At 43.9% G+C, this 27,092-nt stretch overlaps 1 protein-coding gene across 11 annotated transcripts in view; it reads left to right on the top strand.

The window, feature by feature from the left end:
- Positions 1-27,092, top strand: part of celf2 (CUGBP Elav-like family member 2) — a 219,168-nt gene that overhangs the window by 29,047 nt on the left and 163,029 nt on the right. For all 11 annotated transcript variants that reach the window (XM_023952426.1, XM_023952422.1, XM_023952424.1 and 8 more), the window contains exon 2: positions 19,218-19,253. In XM_023952426.1, coding sequence (XP_023808194.1) covers positions 19,218-19,253 — 36 coding nt within the window. The remainder of the gene's footprint in view (positions 1-19,217; positions 19,254-27,092) is intronic.

Genomic DNA, 27,092 nt, shown 5'->3' with positions numbered 1-27,092 from the left:
TACAATTCGGAAAGTACATAATAGTAAATTAATTTTCCAGGTAGCTCCAATTTGATTAGGCATTTTGATTAGTCATTGAGTACACTCTATTAGCCAGGAGTCGGTGCGTTCCGAGTCGGAAAGAGTTTGATACCTGGAAGAGGAGGGAAATCAAAGACCGCTGGGTGGAGGGCAAGAAAAAGGGAAACGGCTCCTTTCCGATCCAGAACAATCGGAGCCAAATGGATAACCGCTAATGCAAACCCGCTAACAAACCCATAATCTGCCTACAAAATCCGATTGACTCGCTAATTGGATTCAAACGATTCAACCGCAGCAGGAACGGATGTTTGGACATTTAATTAAACTGCATAAACTGGTTGGTTGGTTCCAACGTTTTTCACCGGGCGCCTGTGGTGAGAGCTGCAAAAGTGTGTGTCATCGACGCACCCGTTTTCTGTCAGATCAAAGTCCAGATTTGGACCAGAACCTCCATTCTGTGTTTGGGTCCTTGTTCTGATTCAGAGCCCGGGTGCTCTAGTAATGATTCTAGCTGAAGAACCCCCAACCATCACACTACTACCACCATGTTTGACTGTGGTTTGTGCCACTGGAGGCTCACGAAGGACTGAAAATTCCTTCTGTGTCTCATCAGAAAATTTGTCCAGTCCGATGGTTCTCAACCTTTTTCAGGCCAAAGATTGGTTTAAATGTTTTCCCGGACCGGTCCGTACGAGGCTAAAGTGGACATACACTTTTTTTGTTTCTAGTTTCCCTCAACTTATGAGTGTCAGGTTTATCTTCTTCCTCTGCAAAATATCTGCAGCTCCTTAAAATGTTATTTGTACGTTAGATTTTGTGTAGAAACCATCAAAATGTCAAAGTGGAAGCTAAGAAATGATGCTCCAACTTTAGCTTTAGCCGACTTCCAAAGTGTGGCGCATAAATACCAAAAAAAGTGGTTATTAAAGCTGCTCTTTTCTTAATTTAATTATGAATTTGAATCCAAAACTTTATTAGCAGCATCTTTGTAAGATTAGACAGCCCGTTGATGAAAATTCTGCATTATTATCATGCTCTATTTGGGTGCCTTTAAGAGAGCAGCGTGAGGTGGAGGAAATCCTGCAGTTTTTCAAAATAAAGAATGTTGGCCGTGTTTTTTTCCTCTGTGACCCGGTACCAACTGTTCCATGGCCTGATATCGGTCTGCAGGGCTACGGATGTCGATGTTTTCTTCAGTTTCTTTTCTTCTTTCTGCTTCTTCACGACCTCCTGGATCGCCGTTGATGCTCATTTGTGTCGGTTCTTGAACCCTTTAACAATGGAGCTGTCACCTTATATTAAAACCCTCTTTTAACCTTTTAGGTAATTAACGCAATTCCAACAGATTACGATGCTTTACTGTAAACTGCTGCACACCAGCAAAACGATGCTCTTCTGCACTTCAGAATCCACTGGAATTGTTCCTTGAAGAGTCAAAACATCATCAAAAGAACGTCGACACTGGAGCTAAAGCTTTGGTGTTGAAGGTTTGGTTATTGGAACAGGCCTGCTAATCAAATGACCATGCTACCGTTTGTGCTGTTTTTTGGTCCTTAACCCTTTAAGACGTTCTTTGCATTTTTGTAACTCTTTTGTAACCGTTTACGCCACATGTGTCAAACTCAAGGCCCGCGGGCCAAATGTGGCCCTCAAGAGCATAAAGGTTTAATTTCTTTAAAGAAAATATACAAATTGTTGTCTGTTTATTCATATCTAGGGGGAATTGGACTTGAACTATCGGATTGGGAACTACACATTAGGACTAAAACACTGTCCATATAACCTAACCTGACAGAATCAAATGTAGAAGGATTTATACTAGAGTAACAAGCAAACAAATGTTTTCAATGCAACTCTAATTGTCACTAGAAAAAGTTAGAATACATAAATAATGAGTTATTTAACATCAAGGAGTAGTTACGTTTATTTTTCATTACATTTAGTTACATGTATAAGTTATATCTGCCCTTTGAGGACAGCCACTATGCTGATATGGCCCCTGATTTACGAAATTAACGAAATTTCAACACATTTTTTTCGCACAGAGTAAAACTTCACTAACGTAGCATTAAGCTGCTTTTCTTTGCTTCAGAATCCACTTTGAATTGTGCAAAAAACTGAGCAGTGATGGTATTGGTTTGAGTTAGCATAACTGTTCTCTGCGTCACAGTCGGCCGGTTTGCAGAAGCTGACAGCTGGGAACGTCGACACGGAGCTGCTTGGGATCCGTTAAAATGGAGTTATTCAAAGACTGGAAAACTCAGGGGTTGAAGGGTGAAATGACCACAAGCTTAGGTCCTATTACTTGTTTTGTTTCTTGATTGAAATGGTTTGAGTCTTTTTGTTTTCTTTGCTTCCAGCTGCAGGTTTGAGTTTATCAGGGAGGCAGGAGGCGGTCCCACACCTGTGTCTCAGTCAGGACGGGAAACGTTCATAAAGTGAATGGTTTCAACGCGGGCTGCGTAACAACCTGACTTCAGCGGGGAATTAGCATCTCCATTCGGTTTCAGCTTGTTCTGCATTTCATTTGGGTGGAACCGAAGCTCGGAGGAGGAGGAGGAGGAAAGAGGTGAATCCAGCAGCAGAGGCTGAATCAGGGGATTTACTGTTGTTATCGGAGGTTTATCGTTTGAAGACGAGATAAGAACCGTGAGGTGCGTTTTGTGTGTTTCGGGTCACAGAACTTCACATGTACAGTACGCTGCGCGTGTCGTGCAGCGTGCTGCATATGGATGAGCTAATACATGGTAATCTGCGCTCCAAGGCGAAGAGGCACTCCAACACGGCAGCACACGCGTGTCCGCCTCCTTCGCGGCGCCCGAAACACAGATGCAACATCACGAGTGAACTTACTGAAACTATGCATTATAGATCAACACACTCTGTCTCTCGTGCACGCGCGTGCCTTCCTCCTCTTCCTCGTTCCAGTCAGCCCTCGTGCGCACGCCACATCGCAAATGATGGGATTTAAACATCAACACTATGAAATATTCATGTCAGTGGCAGCCGCTGGAGCAGAACTAACACCGACGGGGCTTTGCCTTCAGATCTGAGGATACCACTGCATTCATCCCTACCCCCCCCCCCCCCCCCCCTCCAGTGAGTCGCAGCGTTTCGCAGCCATTGTCGTAGTTTTTTGTTTTTGAAGGCTACGGCTCTTCGCTTTGATACCTTCTTTCCACTTTCAAGAGTTTTTTTTTTAACTTTCATTCGCTCAGTCCAAGACTCTTCCAAACTCTGAATCCAAACAATCTGCAGCATCACTTTCTTCTGAATATTTGAACCCGGGTCTGTTTCCGTATCACATGTTTCATTCTAGAGAAATGTTGTGCTGGATAATTGTCAAGGTCCACTGGCTTTGGGTTTATCAACTTCAGCGTCATCTGGACCCGATGCGTCAATCTGAGTGGTGCTATGTAACTGTGGACACTCTGAAGCAGCACAGAAGAAAGGTGAAGCTGAAATGCTCCCCACTGCAGTGCTTGGCCGCACTTGCCTCGCTGATGCAGAAGTACTTTCAGTAGTTTAAATACTGCTTCTGCATTCATTTTTTGGCAGTTTTAGGGTACAACAGTGATACTGGATGGATGGATTTATGCCTGAGAAGCCCCTTTTTAACAGAATATAACAGTTTTAAACCAGAAAACACCCAAAAACTGAGCTAAAGACGCCCTTCTGACCCTTTCCATCACTTAGTGTTGAAACTTCCAGAAGCTGATCGAGACTCTACAATCCCACGGAATTGAGTCCAAGCTTTGGATTTAGAGCAAAGCCTCTTTTGTTTCAGATACGTGTATGATTCCTGCTCAGTATTTTCTGATAAATGTCAACCTAAGTGCTGCATTAGCAACCCTTCAACAGGGGTTTGGATCTCAAACACTAAGTCGCCGTGTCTCCACCATTTTTATTTACACAAACAAGAAAATCTTTACGTTTAGGGTAAGACTTGAGTTGGAGAGTCAGAAGCAGGAGAGGATGGGATTCATAGATGACAAAATCCGAGTGAATAGTTTGATTCCAACGAGAATCTGCAGAGAAAGATTCAGTCATCCAGGAAACCGGAATCAAGGTCACCTGGACGACCCGCCGAAGCTGAGCAGATGATTGTCAAAAAGCAGAAGGATAAGAAAAGGCTGAATGCAGGTGAAAGGATGTCAGGCTGACGAGAGCGTTCTGGTTCCTTCAAAAACAAGATTAGTTTTCATCCCTCACTCCCCAAAAAAAACACTGGATATTAAAAAAACACAAAGAGCTGCAATTTGGGCCATTAGGAGTCTTTGAAAAGGCTGTTTTTCTGGAGTTAGCGCTAATAACTCTGACCGTTTATACCTGAAGACAGCTCTGTGAGATTAAAAGAAAGTTACAAACAACTGGAAATGACTTAATTGAATTCTGGTACGGAGTGAAGATGGTAAAATAATTAACCAGGAGACTCTTAGAAGGAGGAAAAAGCTGCGATTGCTTCATCTGGGACACTTTTATTGGTTTTAAACTGGATTTACAGCATGCAGCCTCCTTTTAAAGGAAGTTACAGTGTTTGGGGGAGAAATCGCATCACAGAGATCTAAGCCCACAATCAAAGTGTGGCTTTTTTAAATGTTCATTAGCGCATTGTTTACTCACAGATTTATTTGCCTCGAATGGTAAATGACTAGTGATGAATGTTGATATTAGCCCAGGATTGTGCGGTTTAAAGGCTGATTAGGTGTAAAAACACTGGAAAGTTCTAAAGCCAAACTAGCAAATATAGACCACAATGCATTGCGTTTGAATGATTTGTCATTTCAAAAATATTATTTATTTGATTTAGTGTAAATCAGCCAAGTGTTCATTATCAGAACAAAGTGGATTCATAAATAGTATTTTAGGTTTGTTCTTTGGAAAATGGGTGACGTCATATTTGCCGTTACAAAAAACAAAACAGAAAAAGTAGTGAGCGAGTGTCGGAATTACGTTAAAACCCAGGAAACTGAATAGTCTTGCACTACGCAGTCTTTAAAGAGGCACTCTGATCGGTTCCCAGTGGTCTTTATAGCTCAGATCCAAAAACCTGTGTCGTTTTCGAGGACATAGTTTCTGCAGAGCGGCCCCTCACACCCCCAAGCTAACATTAGCAGTGCAACAATGTTGGAGCTATCCAGCCATACAGTTTGGAGCCAGATTCCAACTCAGCCCAGGAAAAATATGCATTTAGTCGTCTACAAGTGGAAACAGTTGAATGGAGCGGAGCAGGGAGCCTTTGACCCCCCCCCCCTGCGTTCTTTCACTAACCGTCTATTTTTTTTGTCCTCACAACAGTATGGATAAAATAAAGCTACTCAAAAATGCTATTTTAGTCTAAATCTTCTTTATATGTATCATCCATGATCAGAAAAATGCCATGAAAAGATGTTAAAATCACCAAAAACACCAAATTCAAGTCGCAGTGGAGCGCAGATGAAAAAGTTTAAAGTTTGGGAATGCAATTAGTGTAAAAGTAGAAAGGTTTGCGAGATTGCTCAGTGAAAGCAAGTGGGATGTAGTACAGAGAAATACAAAGACTGCCGGGGGGGGGGAGTCAGATATGGGTCCAGTGGTCATCGTTCCTCCTGAGATTCGTCCCTTTTCCCATTTAAAAGATGTGATTACACCTCAACAATGCACGCACACACTTTTACACACGCTCGGCTGGCAGTGGAGATCCAATTTAGGAGGTTAGAAAAGGAGGGATGAGGAGATAGAGGGGAGCTAAAGGGTGAGAGGCAGCCATGTAGGAGATGCAATGGAGAGGAGGAGGAGGGAGCGTTCGCTCGTTTGTCATTCTGTCTGCGCCGTATGCAGATGAGGAGCTAATATGATATCGCTCCAGAGCTGATGGATGTTTAAAATGATACGGCAACCCCGAGGAGGCTGGCGGCGTGCTGCCTGCCAGGCCGCCGTCGGTTTGTGCGTTTGCAACTGTAGAGCTTCTCTCCACATCAATGTCACCACAAAAAAACCTGAAACCGTTCACGACTTCTGCTCATCTGGTCATTTTTCACCACTTCCTGAAGCCCGAAAGGATGCCGGCGTCATGTGACTGAGCATCAACAACTCAGAACATCCCTGATGTGCACAAAAGTTAGTCGGAATTTCAAAACCATGTGATCCGTTTGGGTTGTGAATCTGTTGATCACTGAGATCCTGCAGCCTCTGAAGTGACGAATGGAGCCGAAAACCAGGTCAAAACAGACGATCATAAGTGGTCTCTGGCTCAAAAACTTCCTATTTGAAGCTGCTGTGAAAACAAAAGTAACTGTGAGAAACCAGGGGGTTCCTTCAGGAGCTCGCCACATGGTCTGAAGATTACTTTATTGATCAACAACCATTTAAGGAACTTTCCTTTGAGTTCAGCAAACACCTGGATCCCTATCATCACTAAGAATAATTTAAAAAGTGTGTGTGTGTGTGGGGGGGGGGGGGGGGGGGGGGGGGGGATCCATGGAAAAGAAACGCATCAAACCGGACCATCTAGAACATTGCCAAACTTTTGGACAATTGTTCTGTTGGGTCCAAGCATGTGACGCATTAAAGAACATGTGAAACGCAGAACATTTAAGTGCTAATAGACCATAGTGTTCACACTGGACAAGTAGGGAGGGGCTTCTTTTTCTTTTGCTACAGTTTACCAGTGCATGTCCGCCGCCTACAGTTGGAAAAGGCTCAGTGCGAAATGTGGAGGCTCCAGAATTTTTTTTCACAGCTCTATTCCGATGAATGAAAGACTTGTGATAGAATTCCGGCCAGGCACAAACCGCCATGTTTAAGTTCTCCTTCATGATCAATTGTTAAACAATTAGCACTTTGGTGAATTTAAAAAGGACGCTACCCCTATGCCACTACAGGCATTTGATGAGATGAAAATGAAACCCTAGTCCCTGATTGGTCAAAGTTCAACTGATCAAACTTTCAACGCGATTCAGGGGTCACGGGATTTGAACATGGAGGCCGAAAACGGTCGTAGAAACCTGTGTAGCTCCGCTTGAACATAAGAATTTTGAACGTGGAAGCCCGAAACACGCGTTTTCATTGGAAGCGGTCACATGAATGCGCGTTGCCAAGGGCGATGTGAACGTAGCATAAAGCATAGAAAAGTAGCTTTGCGTCGACAAGCAGCACTTTACTGTAGTGCAGGCATGTCCAAAGTCGGCCCCTGGGCCAAATGTGGCCCGGATTCAAGGCTCCCTTCATAAAATCAATCATATGTGGCTCCCAGCGCGTTCTAAAAACTGCTTACGTTTTCTTGATAGCGCTTGGCTAACATCATGAGGCACTGGACAAGACATGCTAACTGGCTATCTGGGGATGGAAGGTGCGAAAAATGTACCACTTGGCAAATATTTAGGTTAAAACATATTTACATGGTGAACAGTATTGCATTGACATATTAATTAAATAGCTCATATTTACATTTGTTGTTATCAAATGTAGACGTGAGGCCGACTGGTTGGCCTTTCCACCGCACCAAATCTGGCTGCCTCAGCAAAATGTTTGGACTCCCCTGCTGGAGGGAATTGTTGACGTGATCAACGTAAATCAGCTGATTCTCTTGTAAAAACTGCTTTTTGCCGTTATGCAACACTTCACGTTAATAACGTGTACAGAAGTACAAAAATCCGCTCAAACGGTTGGAGTTACGGTGTTTCAAAGAGCTATTCAGGTATCGCTGGTGACATCAGCAGCAACCACAGGATGATGAAATAAAAATGAAAACATGTTTTTTATTCTGTTTATCTTTTCGAACAAAATTAGTCAAATCATTCAATTTGTTCCGATCGAACAAATATGTGAAATAACTTTTTACAAATTCAGGATTTCTAGGTGTTTAGCAGAACGCTAACAGGTATAATCTATAATATTGCAGATCAATAATCACCTTTTTTATTTTGCCGTAGATCAGCAAAAACATTTTAAAATTTAGTTTTTTCTAAAAAAAATAAATAAATAAAAATAAAGCACCAATGAGTTTTTCAGGATTGTGGGTGTGCGTGCACGTACGTGCACGTGAGCGGTACTGTCATGGCGCTAATAAGGGGTGGGATTGACAGGGAAGCGCTGGTCTGATTGGATTCTCAGCAGACTTCATTAGTTAAAACAAAGCCAGTTGTCCGTTTGGGCTCTTTCACAGCCTAATTGATATTGATTTACTGATTTGCTCAGGGGTGATTTAAAAGCATGTTTGCTGTTCTCGTCAATGTGGTTTTTCCTCTCGTCTATCTCAGTTTTTCTTCAGTCCTCCCAAAACAAAGTAGAAAGATTTCTAATTATTGCAGAAGGTTTTTTTTTTTTTTTTCACGACATAATTGAGTGAAATTATTCGGCTTTCTACCTAATTTCCTCGTGCGATGGGCGCTCACAAATGATCCGGGGTTGTGGTTGGGCCGTGCGCGCGATAGACGGTGGCCGTCTCATAACGGCATAATGATAGTTATCATAAATGCTTAGCGGCCGGCTAAGTGAAGCGTCGAGATCAAGCGCAGCCGCGTTGTGTTGGGATGAAGGAGGCCTTTTATCATGTTGATGGATGGCAGGCCTGTCTTTAATGTGACACATTGTGATCATATCAATTTGTCCTCCGCTCTCATCGACATCACTTTATTGCCCATCCGTCTCTTACAGACCATCACCCCCCTCATCCGTGCTGTAAATCCACAACACGGAACGGCATAAACCACGCCGTACGCTTCTCTCCGTCTGCCTCCCTTCCGCCTAATTGCCACTTGATTTTCCATCCCTCTCTTTCTCCTTACCCCCACCCCCATCCCACTGCCACCATCATATTTCTTGACAGACATCTACAGGCAAAGAATAAAGGAATCAGACTGGGATTAAAATGTAATATCAGACTATTAAAGGGATTAGCGTTTGACATTTCACTGTCTTCTGATGAGCTGCCATTCATGCCATTGATTTTTTTTCTCCCTTTATCAGCTCAGATGGCCGTCTTTCCAGCCGATATGATGGCCTTTTACCAGACACCTCGTCATTGCGGGCTCGAGTAGCATCGACCCTGCTAGAGTTTGTTTAGGGAAGTTTCTGCGTCTGCGGAAGAACGCGGCTAAAGACGCCTCCTGGTGTGGACAATACCAAGGTCTCGGTATTGAAGCCTCTAATGAAAGTCTCCGATGGATAAGAGTCGCCACAAAAGAGCCTTAATCATTTCCAATTATAACAAAACGTCATTTCAGCTCAGATATGTTGGGCCGTCAAGGCTAACAAGGTAGTAGGACGTGACTGAGGTTCCCTATTAGTCTGCGCGTCAACACTTTTACAGAGAACGCCGCAGACCTGCAATCAAAGGAGAACATTTCTTAAATACCATTCCATTCAGACGCTTTCACATCTATTTCCTTTTCCCTCACTCAGCGCCGCTCAACCAATTATCCCCCCAGCTCTGCATCAGTCCTTTGATGCATCCACTCAGACCTCTAATCAGCTGAATGCTGCCGATGTCTTCAAGAACCATCAGAACAGTTAAAAAATGATTTTTTTCAGACAATCAAAGAGACATAAATTAACAATGGTGTCAGCACGGCGAGAGTTTGATACCATGGTTTAAAGAGCAGTGTCATCAACGAACGACCGACCGTCTGCAGCGTCCAGGTTACCTCGCAGGTAAAAGAGACCATGTACCGCTGCAGGCTCTCTAACTCTATTCAGAAGTACTTTTACACCTGCATTTATTCTTCTACTGGTTCAAAAATCCCACATTTACATCAGAAAACCCAGATTCCTTTTGCTTCTTGAGCTTTGACCCTCTGTATTTTTTTATATACAGAAAGATATAGATTTCTAAAGCGACTAAGGCAGTTAATTGGCTTCAGATGCAACTATTCCCCCTATGTGATCCTCTGCACTGTAAAGAGACCCAAAGCTGCTGCAAATCTATATTAAAACTAAAGCAAAGCAGCTGTTTCAATTAGATAATCTGTAAAATACTTTTTTAAAGGTGACCCCGTAGAGAGTAAATGTTCATGCACATGTTTTTCTACACACATGAGGCGACATGTTATAGTGAACACAGTATCACCTGTACCTTAAAAATACTTCACGATACACTTACTCTACTGACTATATTGACGCCCCCCTACGTAGCTTCAAGCTACGTTCACAACAGGTATTTGACACACGTACGTAAAGGTACGTTCTATAGCCTACATTTAGCTCATAGGGTTCACAGTGGACAAGCAGGGGAGGGGCTCCTTCTTCTTCTACCGTTTACTAGCACATGTCCACCACCTACATTTGGAAGGGACTTGGTACGAACGGTGTCATAGAGTTCCGGCTGGACACAAACCGCACTACCAAATCAGAGTCCCTGTTTGGACAACATACGACCTGCTTTAACTTGCAACAGGCAATTATTTGCCGCACACGCAAGAATTTCAGAAACCTGAAACGTGCATTTACATCAACTTTGATCGGAAGTGGCTGCTTGAACACGCGTCTCCGAGGGCGCTGTGAACCTAGCTGAAGATGCAGCCGCTCCTCTCTAAAACCCTCCATGGACTCAGACAACCCAAAAACCTGCAGCGCCGGGTCAACGCCCACAACACGGGTGGATGTGACTAAGACTCTTTTGTTGTTACTGTCGTTGACGTCTTCAAATCAATTTTTTTTAGAAAAAGCTGAGCAAAAATAACTGATTTTTGCCTGTGGTGTTAATTTAGGGATTCACTTCTTTCAAAGGCTGATTATTGAGGTGAGCGCTTCATTAATGTTGACTCTAACTGCTTTCCATAAGCACTAAATGCAGGAGCAATCAGGCCTGTTGTGATGGAGAGAATGGAGCCTAATGCAAACACAAATACCAGACATTTTCAAGACTAAATTGTTACAAATTGAACTTCAGCCCAGAAGTGATGGAAACCAGATTAATGTGGAGATAAAGGAAAAGGTGACTTTTGGTTAAACAGCGGAGCAGGCTCTGTGAGGCATTCACCTTTTTATTTCATAATCTGAATTTAGAAAACTGTCAGTGTTCCTTCACACCGCCTCGGCGGCTGTATTTTCCACCTCTTTCTCAGGAGCCGTTATCCTCATCCATGTTCTCCTCACACCGCCTGACGCTCCAATCAACACCCTAATGCATCTTAATTTAACCGCTGTTGTAACACACAGCCCCCCCCCCCCCCCCCCCTCCAGCGCCACCGCCTCAAACGCAGAGTTTATTCTGCTGTGAGGCGTGACGGGTCGTAGGGGGCTGCATCAGTAATGCGTGACGTGTGCCTCCATAGCGCCGGCCTCATTTGCATGTGTGAGGAGGTCTGAGCTGATGGGGATGGAGAATAGGAGGCCACAGAATAGGAGGCTTTGGGGGGGGTTCATTAGACAGGAGATGGAAGGAGGGGAGGCTTTCTCTCCCAGAAGCAGGGCGGGGGGGATGCGGAAGTGTCTCCCCGGCTGACTCCACTTGACTCTTCTGCACGTGCACACACACATCTTCTTCTTTTTCTTCTCCTGCTGTTTGCGGCGCACGTCCGCCACCTGCAGTTGGAAGAGGCTTGGTATGAGATGTCAAAGCTCGACTCTATTCTGATGTATGAAGGAATTCTGACCTGGCACAAACCAACCGCGGTTGTTTCTTTGTCCTTCAGGGTCGTGTTTACAACAGTTGGCACTTCCACGTTTTGGAAAGGACGCTACTCATACGTCACTCGTTCAGCTGATTCAACTTTTAGCGTGCGGTCATTGAACGCCCGGTTTGAACCTAAAGCAAAGAACAGACACTGTAGGAAACTTGCACAGTGAGGCATGATTGTGAGAGTTTTGAACTCGGAAGCCCAAAACCCGGTTTTACGGGCACTTACATAGACTTTCCATTGAAAGTGGCCGCTCTGACGCGTGTTGCCGCGGCAATGAAGACTTTTAGACGATCAACTTAAGTGTTGCTTTTTGTCGCAAAGCTGCTTTTCTCTACTTCAGGATCCATTGGAATTACGTGAATAAATGTAACAAACGCAAAGCAGCAAAAACATTTGAAGAGTTACGGTAGCTGAAAGCCGTCCACACTGGAGCTAAAGCTGCAGTGGTGGACCGTTAAACCAATCCAAACCTGACCGGCTCAGGTTCCATGTGGCTCTCTGAACCAAACATAATTTGGTGGGAGGGGCATCTTGGCGCATACTGAGGTCAATTTGAGTCAGAAATGAGTTTTTTGCTAAAGTTTGTGACTCGGGCTGCACGATATGAGGAAAACCCGCGATATCAGTGATCAATATTGTGATGACGATAACTTGTGGTGTATGAGCAAATAGCAAAACAACCAAAAACATCATTTCCATTTCATTGCAACAGTCTAAAAATCATACTCCAAATGAGCCTCTTCTACATAAAAGGGCTATTTGTGACCAAAAAAACCTGACCTGTGTCAGTTTCTTCACATTTCTGCTGGGAGACAGTTAAAAAGTAGGATCTTAAGTCAATCCAAATATTTTGTTTTTTTCCAAACTTAAATGAGCAAAAACCCACCAACTTTCAGACCTGAGCCAATATATAATATGTTTTAATAAACTGTTTTTCTTCATAGATATAAAAAAAAACCATCCTTAGCTGCAGACTCAGAAAATGCTGCAGAAACCCTGATGTGGTTGTAGTTTTCTCCTGTTTGGGGGGTCAGCTTGCATCAGTTTCCTCTCCTGACAGCTTTTGCATAATTAAATGCTGCCATTAAATATCTATAGACGCCTCTCAGGAGGCTCCTCAGAGTCTGCTCATTCTCCCGCGTTTCCTCTCAAACCTGGCAGATGTTTGAGCCTGCTGGCCTGACTCAGGAGCAGAACATTCTGTTTGCAGAGCATACTGACTGCAGATGGACAGCAGGAGCGCGATGAGGACATTTTAGCGCCACCTTAAATCCACTGAGCTGCGTTTTGGTGATCCGTCTGGCACCATCACTCAGACTTGCGTCTTTGTGCGGCTTCAGCGTCAGAGGATGATTCATGAAATGACAGCTTGTCAGCAATGCCCTCTGTCCCCTTCAAGTGCTCTCGTCGTCCAGCGGGGGAGAGAGTCGAAGTCCATCTGGAGGCGGGCCAGCCGCCCGCATCATCTGAAGACCTGGAACAGTTTGTCAGAATTACACAGTCTGTTTCACACACCTGCGATGAAGGCGGCGAGAAGGAAGCGGCGACAGAGTGTGGGAATGCGTTTCTGGGCGCTGAACGATGTGTGTCGGCTTGGTTGGTCCGGGGGAGCGTGCAGGTGAGGAGGAGAGAAAACAGGAAGTGTCGGAGCGTCACAAATGAGCTGCTGAGAGGAGAGGAGGGGAAAAACAACCAACAAATTGATTTATGCCTCATTCTGGGCAATGCCACGACCAAGGAGCCAAAGAAGGGGGGAAAAAAGCTTTAGGCCCACACTATCACACTGCCACCACCGTGCCAGCAATTGTCAGTTTGATTGCAGGTGGATCATTTGAATGTTCCTGGAAAGTGGTTCCTCTGGTTGTGTTCTATAAATGACCTGCGATAAACACAATCTGCAAAGTTTATTATTTACTACTATCTACTACTAAAAGTTCTCACAACACTGAATCCACTTCTCTCAGAAAGACATGAACACTTTGGTTTAAACCTTTTAGAAAAACACGTACAGTATTAAAAATGTGAACAAAGGTCTCTGGCCGTCAAAGATTTATGCAGGTTTGGCAAACTGAACGCATTCTTTACAGGAGACACGGCACAAAGGAGAATAGACAAGGTCTACGGCCAATCAGGACGCAGAGCACAAAACGCTGTAAAAAATATACATTTTTAAAAGATTTTCACAAAAAACCTATTAAAACAATAAATGAAACTGCGATTTAGCAAGACCGTCGTAACACAGATGTTATTGTCAAACGTGAGACTTGCTTAACAGTATCACAGAAGCATCATTCTTAGTTTCCTTCAGCCGCTCTTTTTGTGGGCGGGGCTCTGTATATGTGAGATCACATGCGGAAACGGTTTACCCCCAGCTCCGACATGAATAAGGTTCATTCAGATGCATTTTGTTCTGGGATACCACGGTGGAACCAGACGTATTCAGTAAGCAGTGATTACTCTGAGTCTGTCTGAATCAATGTTTCCATGACAACCACCGTTACCAATCAGGAGTGAGCTTGTTGGAAGGGGGCCACAGCTGCGGCACATAAAATCTGTTAAACGTTTCCAACGTTGGACGTGAAACCACCTGCTCTTACTGAGGCGTCCGATTGGTCAATTTATAAGTCAAATAAAGAAAAGATCTAATGAAAAAAAAAGGGAATTATCGAGAAGATTTTAATAAAAGTATCAGAATTGTTATTCTGATCAATAGAATGATTGATTGAGTAATAACCGTTTATTTCTCTACTGAAGTTTATTTTGGACTTTTGGAGCCAGCCGGTACTTCCTGTTTGAAATGCCAGGGGGGACGGCCCACTCAGTCCAGTTCTCGTGGACTGTTAGCGGTGCAGAAGCAGACAGGAGCAAACCATTTCAGACTCTTTGTGTTGCTCAGAAGCCCCATGGCAGCTGGCTTGTAGTGTCTCCCCTCACGTCGCACAAATGGACAGTGTGTGTCCCTGCGTGTCCTGGTGTCAGATCTTCTGTTAATCACAATGTCTCAAATATGCCCGCGGTCCTCTCCGGGTCCCAGCCACCTGCTCCGCCTTTGCATCGGCGCTGGCACCGTCGCCCGTGGTGCCCCTCGCGCTTCAGCTTCGCTTTGCGTCTCTGCCAGGCCCGATGTTATACGAAGCCTGCAGGAGGCTGTGCGTGGGTTCACACACGCCGCCTAAAAAAAAAAAAAATCTGTCTGTCACTACACATAAGTCTGGCTAGTTTCCACCTGGATGCTGTCTTCCCATCTGTTTCCATCCCAGCAAGCGAATCTCCGTCAGCGCGGTCATTGATACTCCACAAATCTGAGCAGAAAGCCTCGTTTTTGTTCCCTGCTAAACACGGCCAACTCCCCGGAGGGACTAATTCATGTTTTAAGTGGTTCTATAGCTGACCAGCTTGGGAGCTTCTTGTCTGATTCAGTCGCTGTAATGGAAGATGCTAAAAGGTTAAGAGTCACTGGAGCAGCCATAATAGTTCTGCAGTAATTAAGAAGCCAGAAAAAAGCTTTTCAGGCAGTAAGCTGACATTTCTTCTTTATTATTTCACCAATTTTTATCTTATGACAAGCTTGTTGATTTCACTTCCAAAGGAGGAAAAAAGATTCTCTTCGCCCCTTCCAGGATGTAACACACACACCCACTTTCTTAATTTTGACACTGACTTTGCAAAAGGTCAGATGTTGTTTGTTTGTGTGAGCGAAACGCCGACACGCTGTGGCGGCCGACCCTAGGTTGACAGTACGAAATGGGCGGCACCCACAAGGACCGAAAGGCGGAGCCTCAGAGATCGAGTTGTCTTACTTACAGCACTGGGTACCTTTTGTATTTTTAAAAAATGGTCATAGGGGGACTAGGGTATAGGCCCTTTAATAATAATTTCCTTGTTTATAGATTCTGCCTCTTAACCAAAAAAGCTGCTGATTTTCAGAAAAGCTAGTGAAGATCTGGAGCAAAGAGAAATTGGAACGATTTCAAACCTAGTTAAATACCTTGAACGTCTAAAAACAATGTTTAAAATCTTTGTGAGGATCAAATAGTTTGCAGTGCAGAGACGTTTTGGAGCCTGTGGTTGTTTGGGTGCGGGTAATCATGCTAACATTAGCTTAAGCATGCTAGATCTGCACCGTTATGCAAAACAACCCAAGCCACATTGGGTTTCAAATATTAATTTTATTTATTCTATTTATTTACAAAGTTTAGATATTTTGAAGGAAGTTCAAAGTCTCGGCTTAAACTTCAGCATTTAGTTGTTAGCTAGTGTTAGATAGCATTAGCTAACGTTAGCTAACGGTCCTGATTTACTGATTTGAAAGTTTGTTGGATTTTAGTTGAGATTTTTGTGGACTATTGAGGATTTAACTCGTCGTTTTCATTTGACCCTTTTTCTACATCAATCCTCTGGTTTCTTCTGACGCTGGAGGCTGATCAACTCTGCAGTTGAAGTCAAATCGTACGTGGAAACGACAGCTGAGGTTATCTGTAGTGAGAAACTAAAAATGGAAAACAATTTAGACTTTTTTAAAAGCTGTATTTTCCAGGTGTAATCATGTTATTTTTGTTTTTTCATTACTACAGTTGAGCCTGGTTTATCTTTTATCTGTTCCAGCAACAGGAAACTGTCAATTTTCTTTATTATAAACAATATTTTTTTTTTTTTAAGCTTCTATTTATTTGCTTTTATAGTCTTTACCAGCCAATCCTGAACATATTACTTAACTGAGTTTTTTAATCCTTTTTTAACAACATTTTGTTTATCATATATATCGTTTTTTTATATATTATTTTGACAATGATCAACATTATTGTAGTTAGTTTGTGCAGTCTTCAATACTTTATTTAATGTTTAGTTTCTCTGTCGTTTTTTTTCTTTTTTTCTGACTTTCAGCAGCCGCCCATACAGTGGCCTATTATAACAGTAATTCCAGCATATTTCAGCTTATTTTTATTTTGTTGCATTTTTTTTTATCTACGACACACATTTTAGCTCATGTACCAATTAGAATGGATTTTATATTGCAGTTTTTCCACTTCGTAGTAGTTTTATTTAGATCTCTATTTATAGTTTTTCTTACATTTTCTTTAGAAAAATCATCTTTCATTCAGATTTTTCTAATATGAATGTTAAAATTAAATTCTACAACTTAAAGTTTTACAGGTTGACATTTGTTTTGATGGATGATACTGAACTAAACGGCCACTTCCTGCTCTGTATCCCAAAAAAAGTCATAAAACTGCCTATATCTGTTCATTGTGACTTATTTAATTTTTTCGTTTTCTCATTTTTAATTTGTTAACATCATCTGACTTTCTCCTGAGAAATAAGAATCATAATTAACATTTTCCCCCATAACTTTTGTCACTTATCCTCACAACTAATCTAGAGAATCTCCACCGAACCCGCAGAGGCAGAACGGTTTGACTGACAGGTCGACCCTGGGAACAGCGGCGCCAAAACAATCCCCGCTAATGAGCCCGGTGTACCAAATCCACAGCAGAGTCTGACTTTCAAAAACAAACCTCCGACAGTGGAGTTAAAGGAAATGGAACCGGCCTTCTGGACCCGTTTTTGGTGAAAACCCAGATCCTCACTTCTGGATTAAACTGGTATTAGAACCAGAACGGCCCAAATGGTTTTACTTTTCCGCTGATCATTTATAAACTGAAAGAGCTTTTAGTTGCTTGTCTAAGCCTTTAGTATCATCATCCACCAACTGAAGTCGCTGCAATTAGGTTTCATTAGCGTCCGCAGAGCTGACTTCTCCAGAAACGGCAACATCCAGCTTTAAAATGCCAGTTAATAAGTGAGTGAAGGAAAATTGTGTGTTCTCCCAGAGTTGTGTTGCCTGTGTGTGTACCTCTAAGTGCAAGCAGAGTGTGTTTGATGTTCCATTTACCTTCGTTCATAATTCATGGCACTGGGAAAATGGACTGAAGCGGAGGTGGCTGCCGGGTGCGTGCAGCCGGATAACAGGACCATCCTTCTGTGGTTTTTGTGGAGATGAAACAGACAAGAGTGCGTCTTTGAAATGCAAAGAGAAATGATATCAGTGATTGGCCGCCGTGTTAAGGAGGAGCCAGGAGTTTTTTTTTTTTTTTTTTGGTCTTTTCTTTTCTCGCCGTTTCATCATAACACACTTGCTCTTCCCACCTCTTCCTCCCAAACCCCCTCAGTTATTATTTTATTTACCTCCGCGACACCAAAGCCTGTCTAATTCGCTGCAGCTCGAAGCTCTGGAGGGCCGGGCGAGTCTCTTTGTGTAACGCTGGCTCAAGCACACACAAACACGGTCCAAAGACGGGGCCTGGGGACCAATTTATTTACATGCAGTGGAAGGGGAGTGGATGAAACGAACGGGGAAGGAGACAGAAAGAAAGAAGCAGCAGGGAATTATGGAGAAAACCCAACGGAACAAACAAGTTTCTGTTCGGTTCCCAAGGACAAACGGGACCAATTTAATATTTAGATGGTGTGTGTTTATGTTTTTTAGGAAACTCGTCTGTGCTTTTCTTTCTAAATTAGTTTCAAGTGCAAACTCCAGCAAAAGAGCCTTTTCTGTAAACACTCCTGGAACAAAACTTTTAGCTTTTAACGACCTGGAAGTCCAGGAAACCGGATGAATCTGAACACGATTTTCCCCAAACTTTTTGGGTTTGTAGGATCAGTCATCCCGCTTCCTGGTAACGTCGAACGTTTAGTCGGTTTGGATTCATAGAAAAATGGTTCACTTCTGGCTCCAACTAAATAAAGCCAGTTTTATACTCACGCTGCCATGTTGGAGCCAGATTCTATGTTTCCATGGCAACCGCTCCGGCCAATCTGGAGTGAGCTGGTTGGAAGGCCACACCCCTACCGCTTAAAAGTGGGCTGCACAAAATCTGTGGATGTGGGGGCCAGCAGGCTCCACCCACTTTTACTGAGGCATCTGATTGGTCCGTTCATAACTTAAAAGATTTGAAAAAATGTGGAATATCAAGACCGTGTTGAAAAAAGGTATCAGAACGGTTTCTGACCAGACCAATAGAATAACTCACAGCTGTTTATTTGTCTGTAGAAGTCTACGGGACTTTTGGAACCAGCGGGTACTTCCTGTTTGGGACACAGAGGGGGAGGGGTCACTCAGTCCAGTTTTTACCCTTGTGAAAAAGAGTTTTCCGGCGTGGTTGGCCAAGAGGTCACGTCTTTAGGATGATAGTGCTGCTTCATGGCTGGACGGGTCTGAACGGGTGAAGGTTCTCATCGACGTTGAGTGATGGGACTTGATTCTCCTCACTGTAGGGTTTGGACTCCACCCACTGATCGTGTCATCAACACATCATTGGACAAAGCTGAGTCCCTGATTCGTTGATTATTTGCCAAAGTTCAATGATTGAACTTAGGAAGCATTGCTTGTTTGGTGTGAACGTAGTTTCTCTTTTGTCACGGTTGAATCAGGAACCTGATTGGTTGCACAGAAGTGAGCGTCACTCATTCAGTTTTATGATTGATCGTGTGAAGAAACGTTTCAGCAGACAGATTTACCAAAAGTCTCAATAAACTGAGCTTGATGATTCATATTTTTGCTGTTTTTAAAAGAACGTTTTCTTTTCCTTCCAGGCAGGACGCCAGCGACCTCTCTGGAGCGATACAAAGGTACAGAACACCATCTTTCTTTTCTTTTCTTTATGATGACGAGCGCTGTTGCCGCTGTACGGAAAAGAAACTGGAAAGAAGAGATGTGTGGCGCTCAGATCTGTGAGAGCGGAGGGTCATTAAACCAAAGCCTTCAGCGACAGAGCCGAGTTCAAGCGGGGGGGGGGGTTTAAATCAGGGCCAAGTCTTGAAATAGCCGCACCTATTTCTCATTGAAGACACGGCTAACAAGAACAGGATGAATTTTCCTGCCCCTGAAAGCCATCGGGATGGTGGGCGGGGCTTACGGTTGGATGGCGAGCGATTTGGTTGATGGTCAGATCTTCAGGCATCTGCTGACTCAGCAGATCTGGACGTTCAGGTTGAAGCTGCAGGACCTGAAGTGAGGAAATGAAGCCCCCCCACACACACACACCCCCACCCCCACCCACAGGGGCAGGAGAGCGGGTGTATAATTTGATCCTGTGAGCTCTCCTCCTCTAATGAAGCTCTCTGGCGGTTTGACTGACACCCCCTTGTTATTTTGGGCTGGGGGGGGTGAAAAAAATGAAGGCAGGATATGAAAAAGTGGAGCGAGGGGAAAAGGGGGGGGGGGTGGAGGGATGGATGAGAAGGTGTGAAAACAGAGGAAGCAGTTTGGGAGCAAGAGCCAGAAAGGCGGTTTTTTTTGAGGGGGGGGGGGTGTAATTGCAGGTCTTTGTCCTGATTGGAGCAGATAATTATGGATCCTCCGACGCCTTTTCACGAGCAGCAAACCCGCCATCGGTGCTGACGTGAACCCACCCCCCTCACACACACCCCTTCCCCCCCCCACCCCCCGTGAGGCCGCAGACGCCTCCGCAGGTGTTCACAGCCACTTCCTGTTTACACCCACAGCGGAGGCTGTAATTACAGGGATTCGAACGATGTGGCGTCCCGCTTCGCCGCGTCCGCTCCCGTTCGCTGCATGACAGCGTCCCCCCTCCCCCCACACACACACACACACATACACATGAATATTAATCAGGCTGAAAGTGGTGGAAAACTGCTTCCTCTGGAAATTCCTGAGCTTCTGGTGGGAGTGGTTCTGGTCGGGATGTGGGCGGGGCCACCTCCGGATCTGAGCCCGACATTCTCCTCGGGTTCTTGGCTGTAGCAGATGCTGGTCTCAAGCTCGCACTTCATACATTATTCAGCCTACTCATGAATGATGAAGCGCGGTTAAGGACGGGGCAGAGTCCAGCGGAGCCGCCTCCCCCTTTTCCTCCTCTTCCTCCTCCTCTTCCTCCTCCTCTTCCTCCTGTCGTCGGCTCATCTTCTGAGGGAGCGACTCAGAGCCGACACACAAACTCTGTCAGAGTGGCAGGTGAGCTCACTGAGGCCCAGGAGGAGATCCAGACCAGTGACCTGGAACCACCGGGAGAGCACAGCCACACACACACAGCCACACACAGACACAGCAACACACACACGCACACACAGCCACACACACACGCACACAGACACACACTTTATTTCTATTGACTCAAATTTAAAGTCATATTAATCTATGAATGGGCATTTTATTTATTTTTTTGGGAGATCCACCCATCCTTGAGATGCCCACATTTCTAAATGGATCAAACATACACTGTAAAAAATGTCCTCTTAAAAACAAATGGAAAATATGGAATAAAAAATGGAATCAGTAGAATTAGTGACATAAATATGATGATTATTTCAACGTAAACATTTATCAGTTTCAGTTTTTCTTACCAGATTATTTTTTCCTAATCATTTTTCCTCTGAACTTGCACTTTGTAGACGGTTTCTTGACAGCCGTCTTTCTCTCTCTCTGCTGTCAGTATGTTTAATTCACATTAGTAAGAATAAAAAAAACATCTATATTTTCTAAAGATCGTTGTTTGTGTTATGACAAACCAGTGGAGACACTAGCCGTCAGTTTCAAATGTTTTTCTAAAATAGTAATTGGATCGGTGAATATCTTAGCTTAACCTTTTTTACGTTTTACGCCATTAAAATGCTGTGATCTGTTCACGACATGCAGACTTCTATTGTCTGGAATATTACGCTACAAACAGATATCGCCTATCAGAATAAAGATACCATCGGGACACAACAGTCTGAGACCAGCAGATTGGACCGGATTTTCGACCATATGATCGGATCGGGACGTCGCTGGTTTCAAGTATTTATACGTTTTCCCCCAAAAAGTTGTATTTTTACAACTTTCCTTATTTTTGGACAATTATCAGCTTGAAGTGAGACTAGAATCAAACATTTTTTTTAAATATTTAATGGGTCAAACACAACTTTTTAGGTTTCCTAAATTAACCAAACATGTGTCTAAAAAAAACACTGTTATAATAAACATTTGCTGCAAAGTATTACACAAAATTTGAAAACAAATAGTTGTATTAGATGTTTTAAAGTTCTAAAATGTTATGTTTAATCTTCCTGAAATGCTACAGTTGTTTTTTGTGTCTCATACTAAGTGTGATCAAACTTGAAACGAGATGAAGGGTTTGGGATCCTGAGGTGCTGGGCCTTCCGTCTTCCCGCTCCGCTGAGCGTTCGTCGTCACGCTGTGTTTGGGCGCACTCTGGTTCCATAGTTTGTGCATCAGAAACGTTGTGTTTCAGTGATGAATCGTTCCAGTTTGTGTGACTCCGTCAGCGCACACAAACGTCATTTTTGTTCGTTAAATCAGCAAAATAATGATTGGGATGTTGGGAGGATTCCTTCTCTTCCTGTTGCATCAGCTCCTCTTTTTCCTGCAGGTTGGCACACCTCTGTGTGTGTGTGTTTGTGATGCGGGGGAACCAACTCGTGTGATGTTTTCTTTTCCTTTTTTCTTTTCTGAGAGGCTCCAGATGGCTGAGAGACAGGTGAGCCAATTAGCAAGTCTCCCCACACAGCAGCATCAACACACCGATGGAGCACGACAGCACAAACACACACACACACACACACACACAACAACTGTGCTGCAGTGTTAACATTACCTCCATAATGTCCCGGTGCGTCCGTCACTGATGCCGATCTGCCTGTAAAATCTGTTTCGCAGAACGCACAAACGTCAGGAACGATGACAAACCATCAGATTTAAGCTCATTATCACGGCCTGCATCACGCAGCGCCGCGCGCCTTTAGCCCCGCCCACTGCGCTGGTTTCATCACAACCATGAAGCAGCACAATGGGGCAGATTTAAACACATTTTCCTTGTGTTCATCAAATGTCTCAGTGAGCTCCACAGATGCTCGTTGTCATTCTAATGAAATTTTCACAAACAGCAGCAAGCGGCGGGGGAGGCGACGAGTCGAACCTTCATCCTGCTCCTCATCTTCATCCGTCCCTCTCTGGTGTGTCGTCTTTCACACAGAGGCTGGGAAGCAGAAAAGTTTGCTGGTAATGAGACGTGGAATGGATCCACGAGCATCGTGTTTGAGCAGGTTTCTTTCTGCGACGCCATAATTGATCAGCCATGGCGCTCGCTCCCCCCCCCCCCACCTAATGGAAGGGGGCAAACTAATCCCTCTGTGCTAATGCTGGCAAATGGAAGAGGAGCACTCCAGCCACCTCACAGCCTGTGGGGTTTTTGGAGGGGTGTCGGCTCTGTTCTCCTGAAGCTGCTTTGGGGGCTTCAGGTTGGATTTCACACTTTTAAAGAGCAGACGACAAAAATGCCGTTTAAAGAAGATCGAACTCGTGACGTCATAAACACGTTGGGCGGGCTGCAGCAACGGGAAAGGGAAGAGGGGGCGGGGTTGCTCTGCACCAACAGTCCCGCCCACAACTCAGAGGTGAATTTCAAGTGAACTCGTAGAAACGATGTCCTAGAAAACAACAGGTTTCATTGATTTTGGCTCAAAATGTCATAATCCTAATTTATAAAAGACTCTTTGAATGCTTTGGAAAAAAAAAAACTGGAGAGGGACTTGAAGTGAAAAGAATTGTGTAGGTATGATTTCTTTTCACAATTGGTGATGTCCTGCCTTTAAACACGACGCATTGGATTTTTAAGGCATTTATTCTATTTTTAGCACTACATCCGTCAAACTTCGCTTATTTTTTTAGTCAATAATCCACTAAAAGTCAGAATAAACACACCACACAAGATAGATGTGGTTTAAAGTTTTATGAATCAAATAAAACCTTCCACTTTCCGAGCTCGTCTGTTTTTTGGAAACAAGACTACTTCCCATAAACGCCTGCTTGAAATGTTAAGTAAAGTAAAAAATACTTTTCTTAAAAAAAGACCAAATGGCCCAAAATATTTAAGATTTTTTGATTTATATCTTACTGAAGATACGGCAATTGACATCTTTTTCTTTATAATATATAGGCAGGAAGTCTGGTTGATTTAAATAAATGTGCTTATTGCGTCGGTCAACATTTGGAAATCAAAATGGGAAGATAAGTCTAGTGGAGGAAGAAAAAACTTTCAAAATAAAAGTGCTTTTTATGGATAAATGAAGACCTATTTTCTGCTGGACGTCCCAATAAAAACCTTCAAATATTTGACTTCCATTTAGATCAGATGGAATCCAACTTCACCTGTAGATGGACCTGTAGATGGACAGAAAATAAATGTTCATCCAGCGGCCATGGAGTTTGCAGACTGAGTAATGACCGTCACCGATGCAGGTGGGGGAATTAGAAACGACACACAGGTGTGAGCAGGAGCTTTACAAACTCAGAAATCCTTTTTCTACTAGAATAAAGATTTTTTTCTAATAAAAACAAGATTTTTTTCAGAGAAAACTGAAAGAATTCCAAGAAAAAATAGGTTTGAAGGCTCTGATGGATCCATTTAGGCCACGTTGGGTAAGCTTCAACCACAGTTTGAAGTTACTCAAAAAAACTACTTCAGACATTCTAGATGTGACTTTTTGGTTTGATTGATGTCAGGATTTAATTGTTACTGTTTTTGTTGTTAACGATGTTTAGCAGTAGAAAAAACATTCAGATTAGGCTTTTTATCCTATAAAATCGTACATTTCTTAAAAGGAAACATTTCTTTTTACTGTATTCATTATGTTTGCAGGATTTAGCATTTAAGCATTGTCGCTTTATGAAGTAGAAGGAAAATCTATTCTATTCTAAGATATTTTGCTTTTTTTAAATGAGAATTTAGCTAACATTTTCAGTTTAGCATGTTGTTAGCATGTTGTTAGCGTGTTTAAGTGCGGCTTTGGCTCTTTTTAGCTTCCAATTTAACGCTGACTCGGCCATAGTTTTGTATTTTTAGGCGGCGTAAATGTATCATTTTTCTCACATTTGTGTTTCACGTTTTCTTCAGAATTTGTATTTAGATTATTTTGGATTGTTCTTGACATGCTAAAGTTAGCTATTAGCCTTTTTTGGTTCACCACTTTTCTGCTTTTATTCTTTAGCTTCAGACCGGATTTATTTATTTTAGAGCAAACTTAAAAACTTATTTAGCAAGTTTATATTAAACTTGTGTCTTTAAAGTCAACATATTCCGTTTAATTCCCTGCATATAGCAATTTTCCCACTTTTCAGTCTTTTTTATAGTAAAATCAAGCGGTTTGGACTATTTTAGCCCACAATTGAACAATTTTTAGAACGTTGTAATTCTTGCGCCGGCTGTTTAGAAACCTGGATTTGAGAGCTTTCTCTTTCCGTTTCTGCATTTTATTTCTGACCCAAGTCTCTTTCTTTAACTTGAGTTTTCAGTTTGTTTCATTTTGCATCCCAGTTCTTTGTGTTGCTGGAGGGGAACAGCTGATTTATACCTGTTGTGATGCTGCGCAGTCATCAGAAAGCGCGTTGAGCCCTCAAAGTGCTGCAATCATTCTGAGTAGCCATGTTTTTCCTCCACCAGAACACGGCTTCGTTGCTGTTTGTACCTCAGAAGGAGGTGCTGCGTGTGCTCTTGTGAGTTTGCGGTCTCTGTTCATGTTTGTTGATGTGTCTAAGACTCTGAATGGCGACAGCCTGGGTGAGTGTCATCCTATTTCCCGTCCTAATAGCGCATGATCCTGCCTCCCTCAGCTTCTCCCTGTAGATGACCTCCAGGGATGCCAGCGCCGCTCCCGGCGGGGTACAGAGGAGTCGATTGCACGGCGGCTCCGGGGCTTTGTTTCTAAGCGTACGCCCGTCCTTGGCTTCAAAGGGGGGGGATGAGCCGGAGAATACGCAGAGGAGTCTTATCTCCCCCACGGGGTCTTGCATCCTTTCATTCCAGATTGTCTTCGTGACCTTCTGGCCCCGGACGGTTTCATGCCAACCCTCCTCTGCGCCGCTTGTTTACTGTCCCGTAATGACATCGTCAATGGCAACAATACATCCTCTTATCGCACGTGTCCTCAGTCACAATGGATGAATGGCAGCCAAACGGAAAGGCGAGCTTGTGCCGTTGTCATCTGCGAGTCTTTGGAGGCGTGCTGCGGCGCGTGCCGCCGCGCGATAAGATGAATACTTCATATCACCCCACTGATTGCAGAATTGTGTATCTAATGTAATTTTTATTTCTCCCGCTTTTCTCCCCTCCCTTTATCTTTCAAAATGCATAGTCAAGCATTTCTTCTTTTTTTTCCCCTCTTTGGGGGCAAAAATTCGTAAATAATTCATCTGTTTGGTGCATGTGCCCCCCCCCCCCCCATCTCTACTTAGAGGGAGGAAAATGGAACGGACACGTACGGCAAAAAAAGCAGATGAGTGTTTTTTCCTGAATGGGATGAACGTGAGCAGCATGCAGAGGAGTGGTGGGGGGGTGTGGGGGTGAACCCTTGGCTGGCAGGCGGTGGGGGGGGGGGGGGCAGGAGGAGCCTGCAGACTTTGGTAATCCCTCTTTTATTATTGTGAAGCCAAGCTCAGCAGAAAGGCAGCTGACAGACATAACAGAGCCGTTGTGTTTAGGCCCCCCCAGCGCCACCCTCCCATTTGCCAGCCTAGTAAACCATCAGTCAATTAAAGGGCTGTTGATTCAGCCCCCCCCCCCCCCCCCCCCCCACTTTGAGTCCAGCTAACCTCCAGTTTTTTAGTCCCTTCAACCCACTCAGGTCCTGGCCTCTGCTTTTCTTGGCACCCACCGTATCACACGTCCCCACCACTCCCCGTGCCCTGCACGTTGCCATGACAACATCACTCCGTGCCCCCCAAGTAGCCGGTGGGCACTGACCTTTTGCTGTCAGAGCGTATTAGGGAGCGGCAGACACAAAGTGCGGGAGAGAGCGTGCAGAGCAGGCGCTCGGCAGAAGCAAACACAAATCGGTCATTAAATTGTAAATACACTTTAAAAAAAAGACATAGGCAGAGGGCGTGGGGGTGTGGGGCGTCGACCCTAAAGTTGTGGCGGCGTCTGCCGTAAACGACAGCCGGCGTGTGTCACAGCTCAGTCTGTGACCGCTCCATGTCTCTGCCGTTAACCTAACCGCTCCATGTCTCCGCCGTTAACCTGAGCGCATGTAGGAGCTCCCCCAAACATGAACACCCATTAGATGGTTTGGGACCCCGCCCTCCCCAATGCTGAATAACCCTTTAATACCAGACGACTGTAAATAACACACGCTCTTTGAATAACTGTTACACTCGGCGGAGAAAAGCCGCTTTGCACCGATCTGCAACACTTCACTAACGTGACGTAATGCAGTGCATAAAACCCATTTACTAGCCCTCCACCAGTACGTTACGGTAGTAAAGTGTTGCATAGCGGCACAAAGCTGCTTTTCTCCACATCAATATTGGTTGGTCAAATTAAGTGCGTGATCACTTCACTACAATAAACTCTTCTATATCATTACTGGTGTAAACAGTTGAAAAGTTACAATATTTCAAAGATTGTCACCTGTGGAGCCTAAGCTCTGGTGTTAAAGGGTTAGAAAAACCAAACA

This window comes from Oryzias latipes, chromosome 23 (assembly GCF_002234675.1).
Source record: "Oryzias latipes chromosome 23, ASM223467v1".
NCBI classification, from domain to species: Eukaryota; Metazoa; Chordata; class Actinopteri; order Beloniformes; family Adrianichthyidae; genus Oryzias; species Oryzias latipes.
Note: the sequence above shows the minus strand (reverse complement) of the source record. Positions and strands in the feature narration are given on the sequence as shown.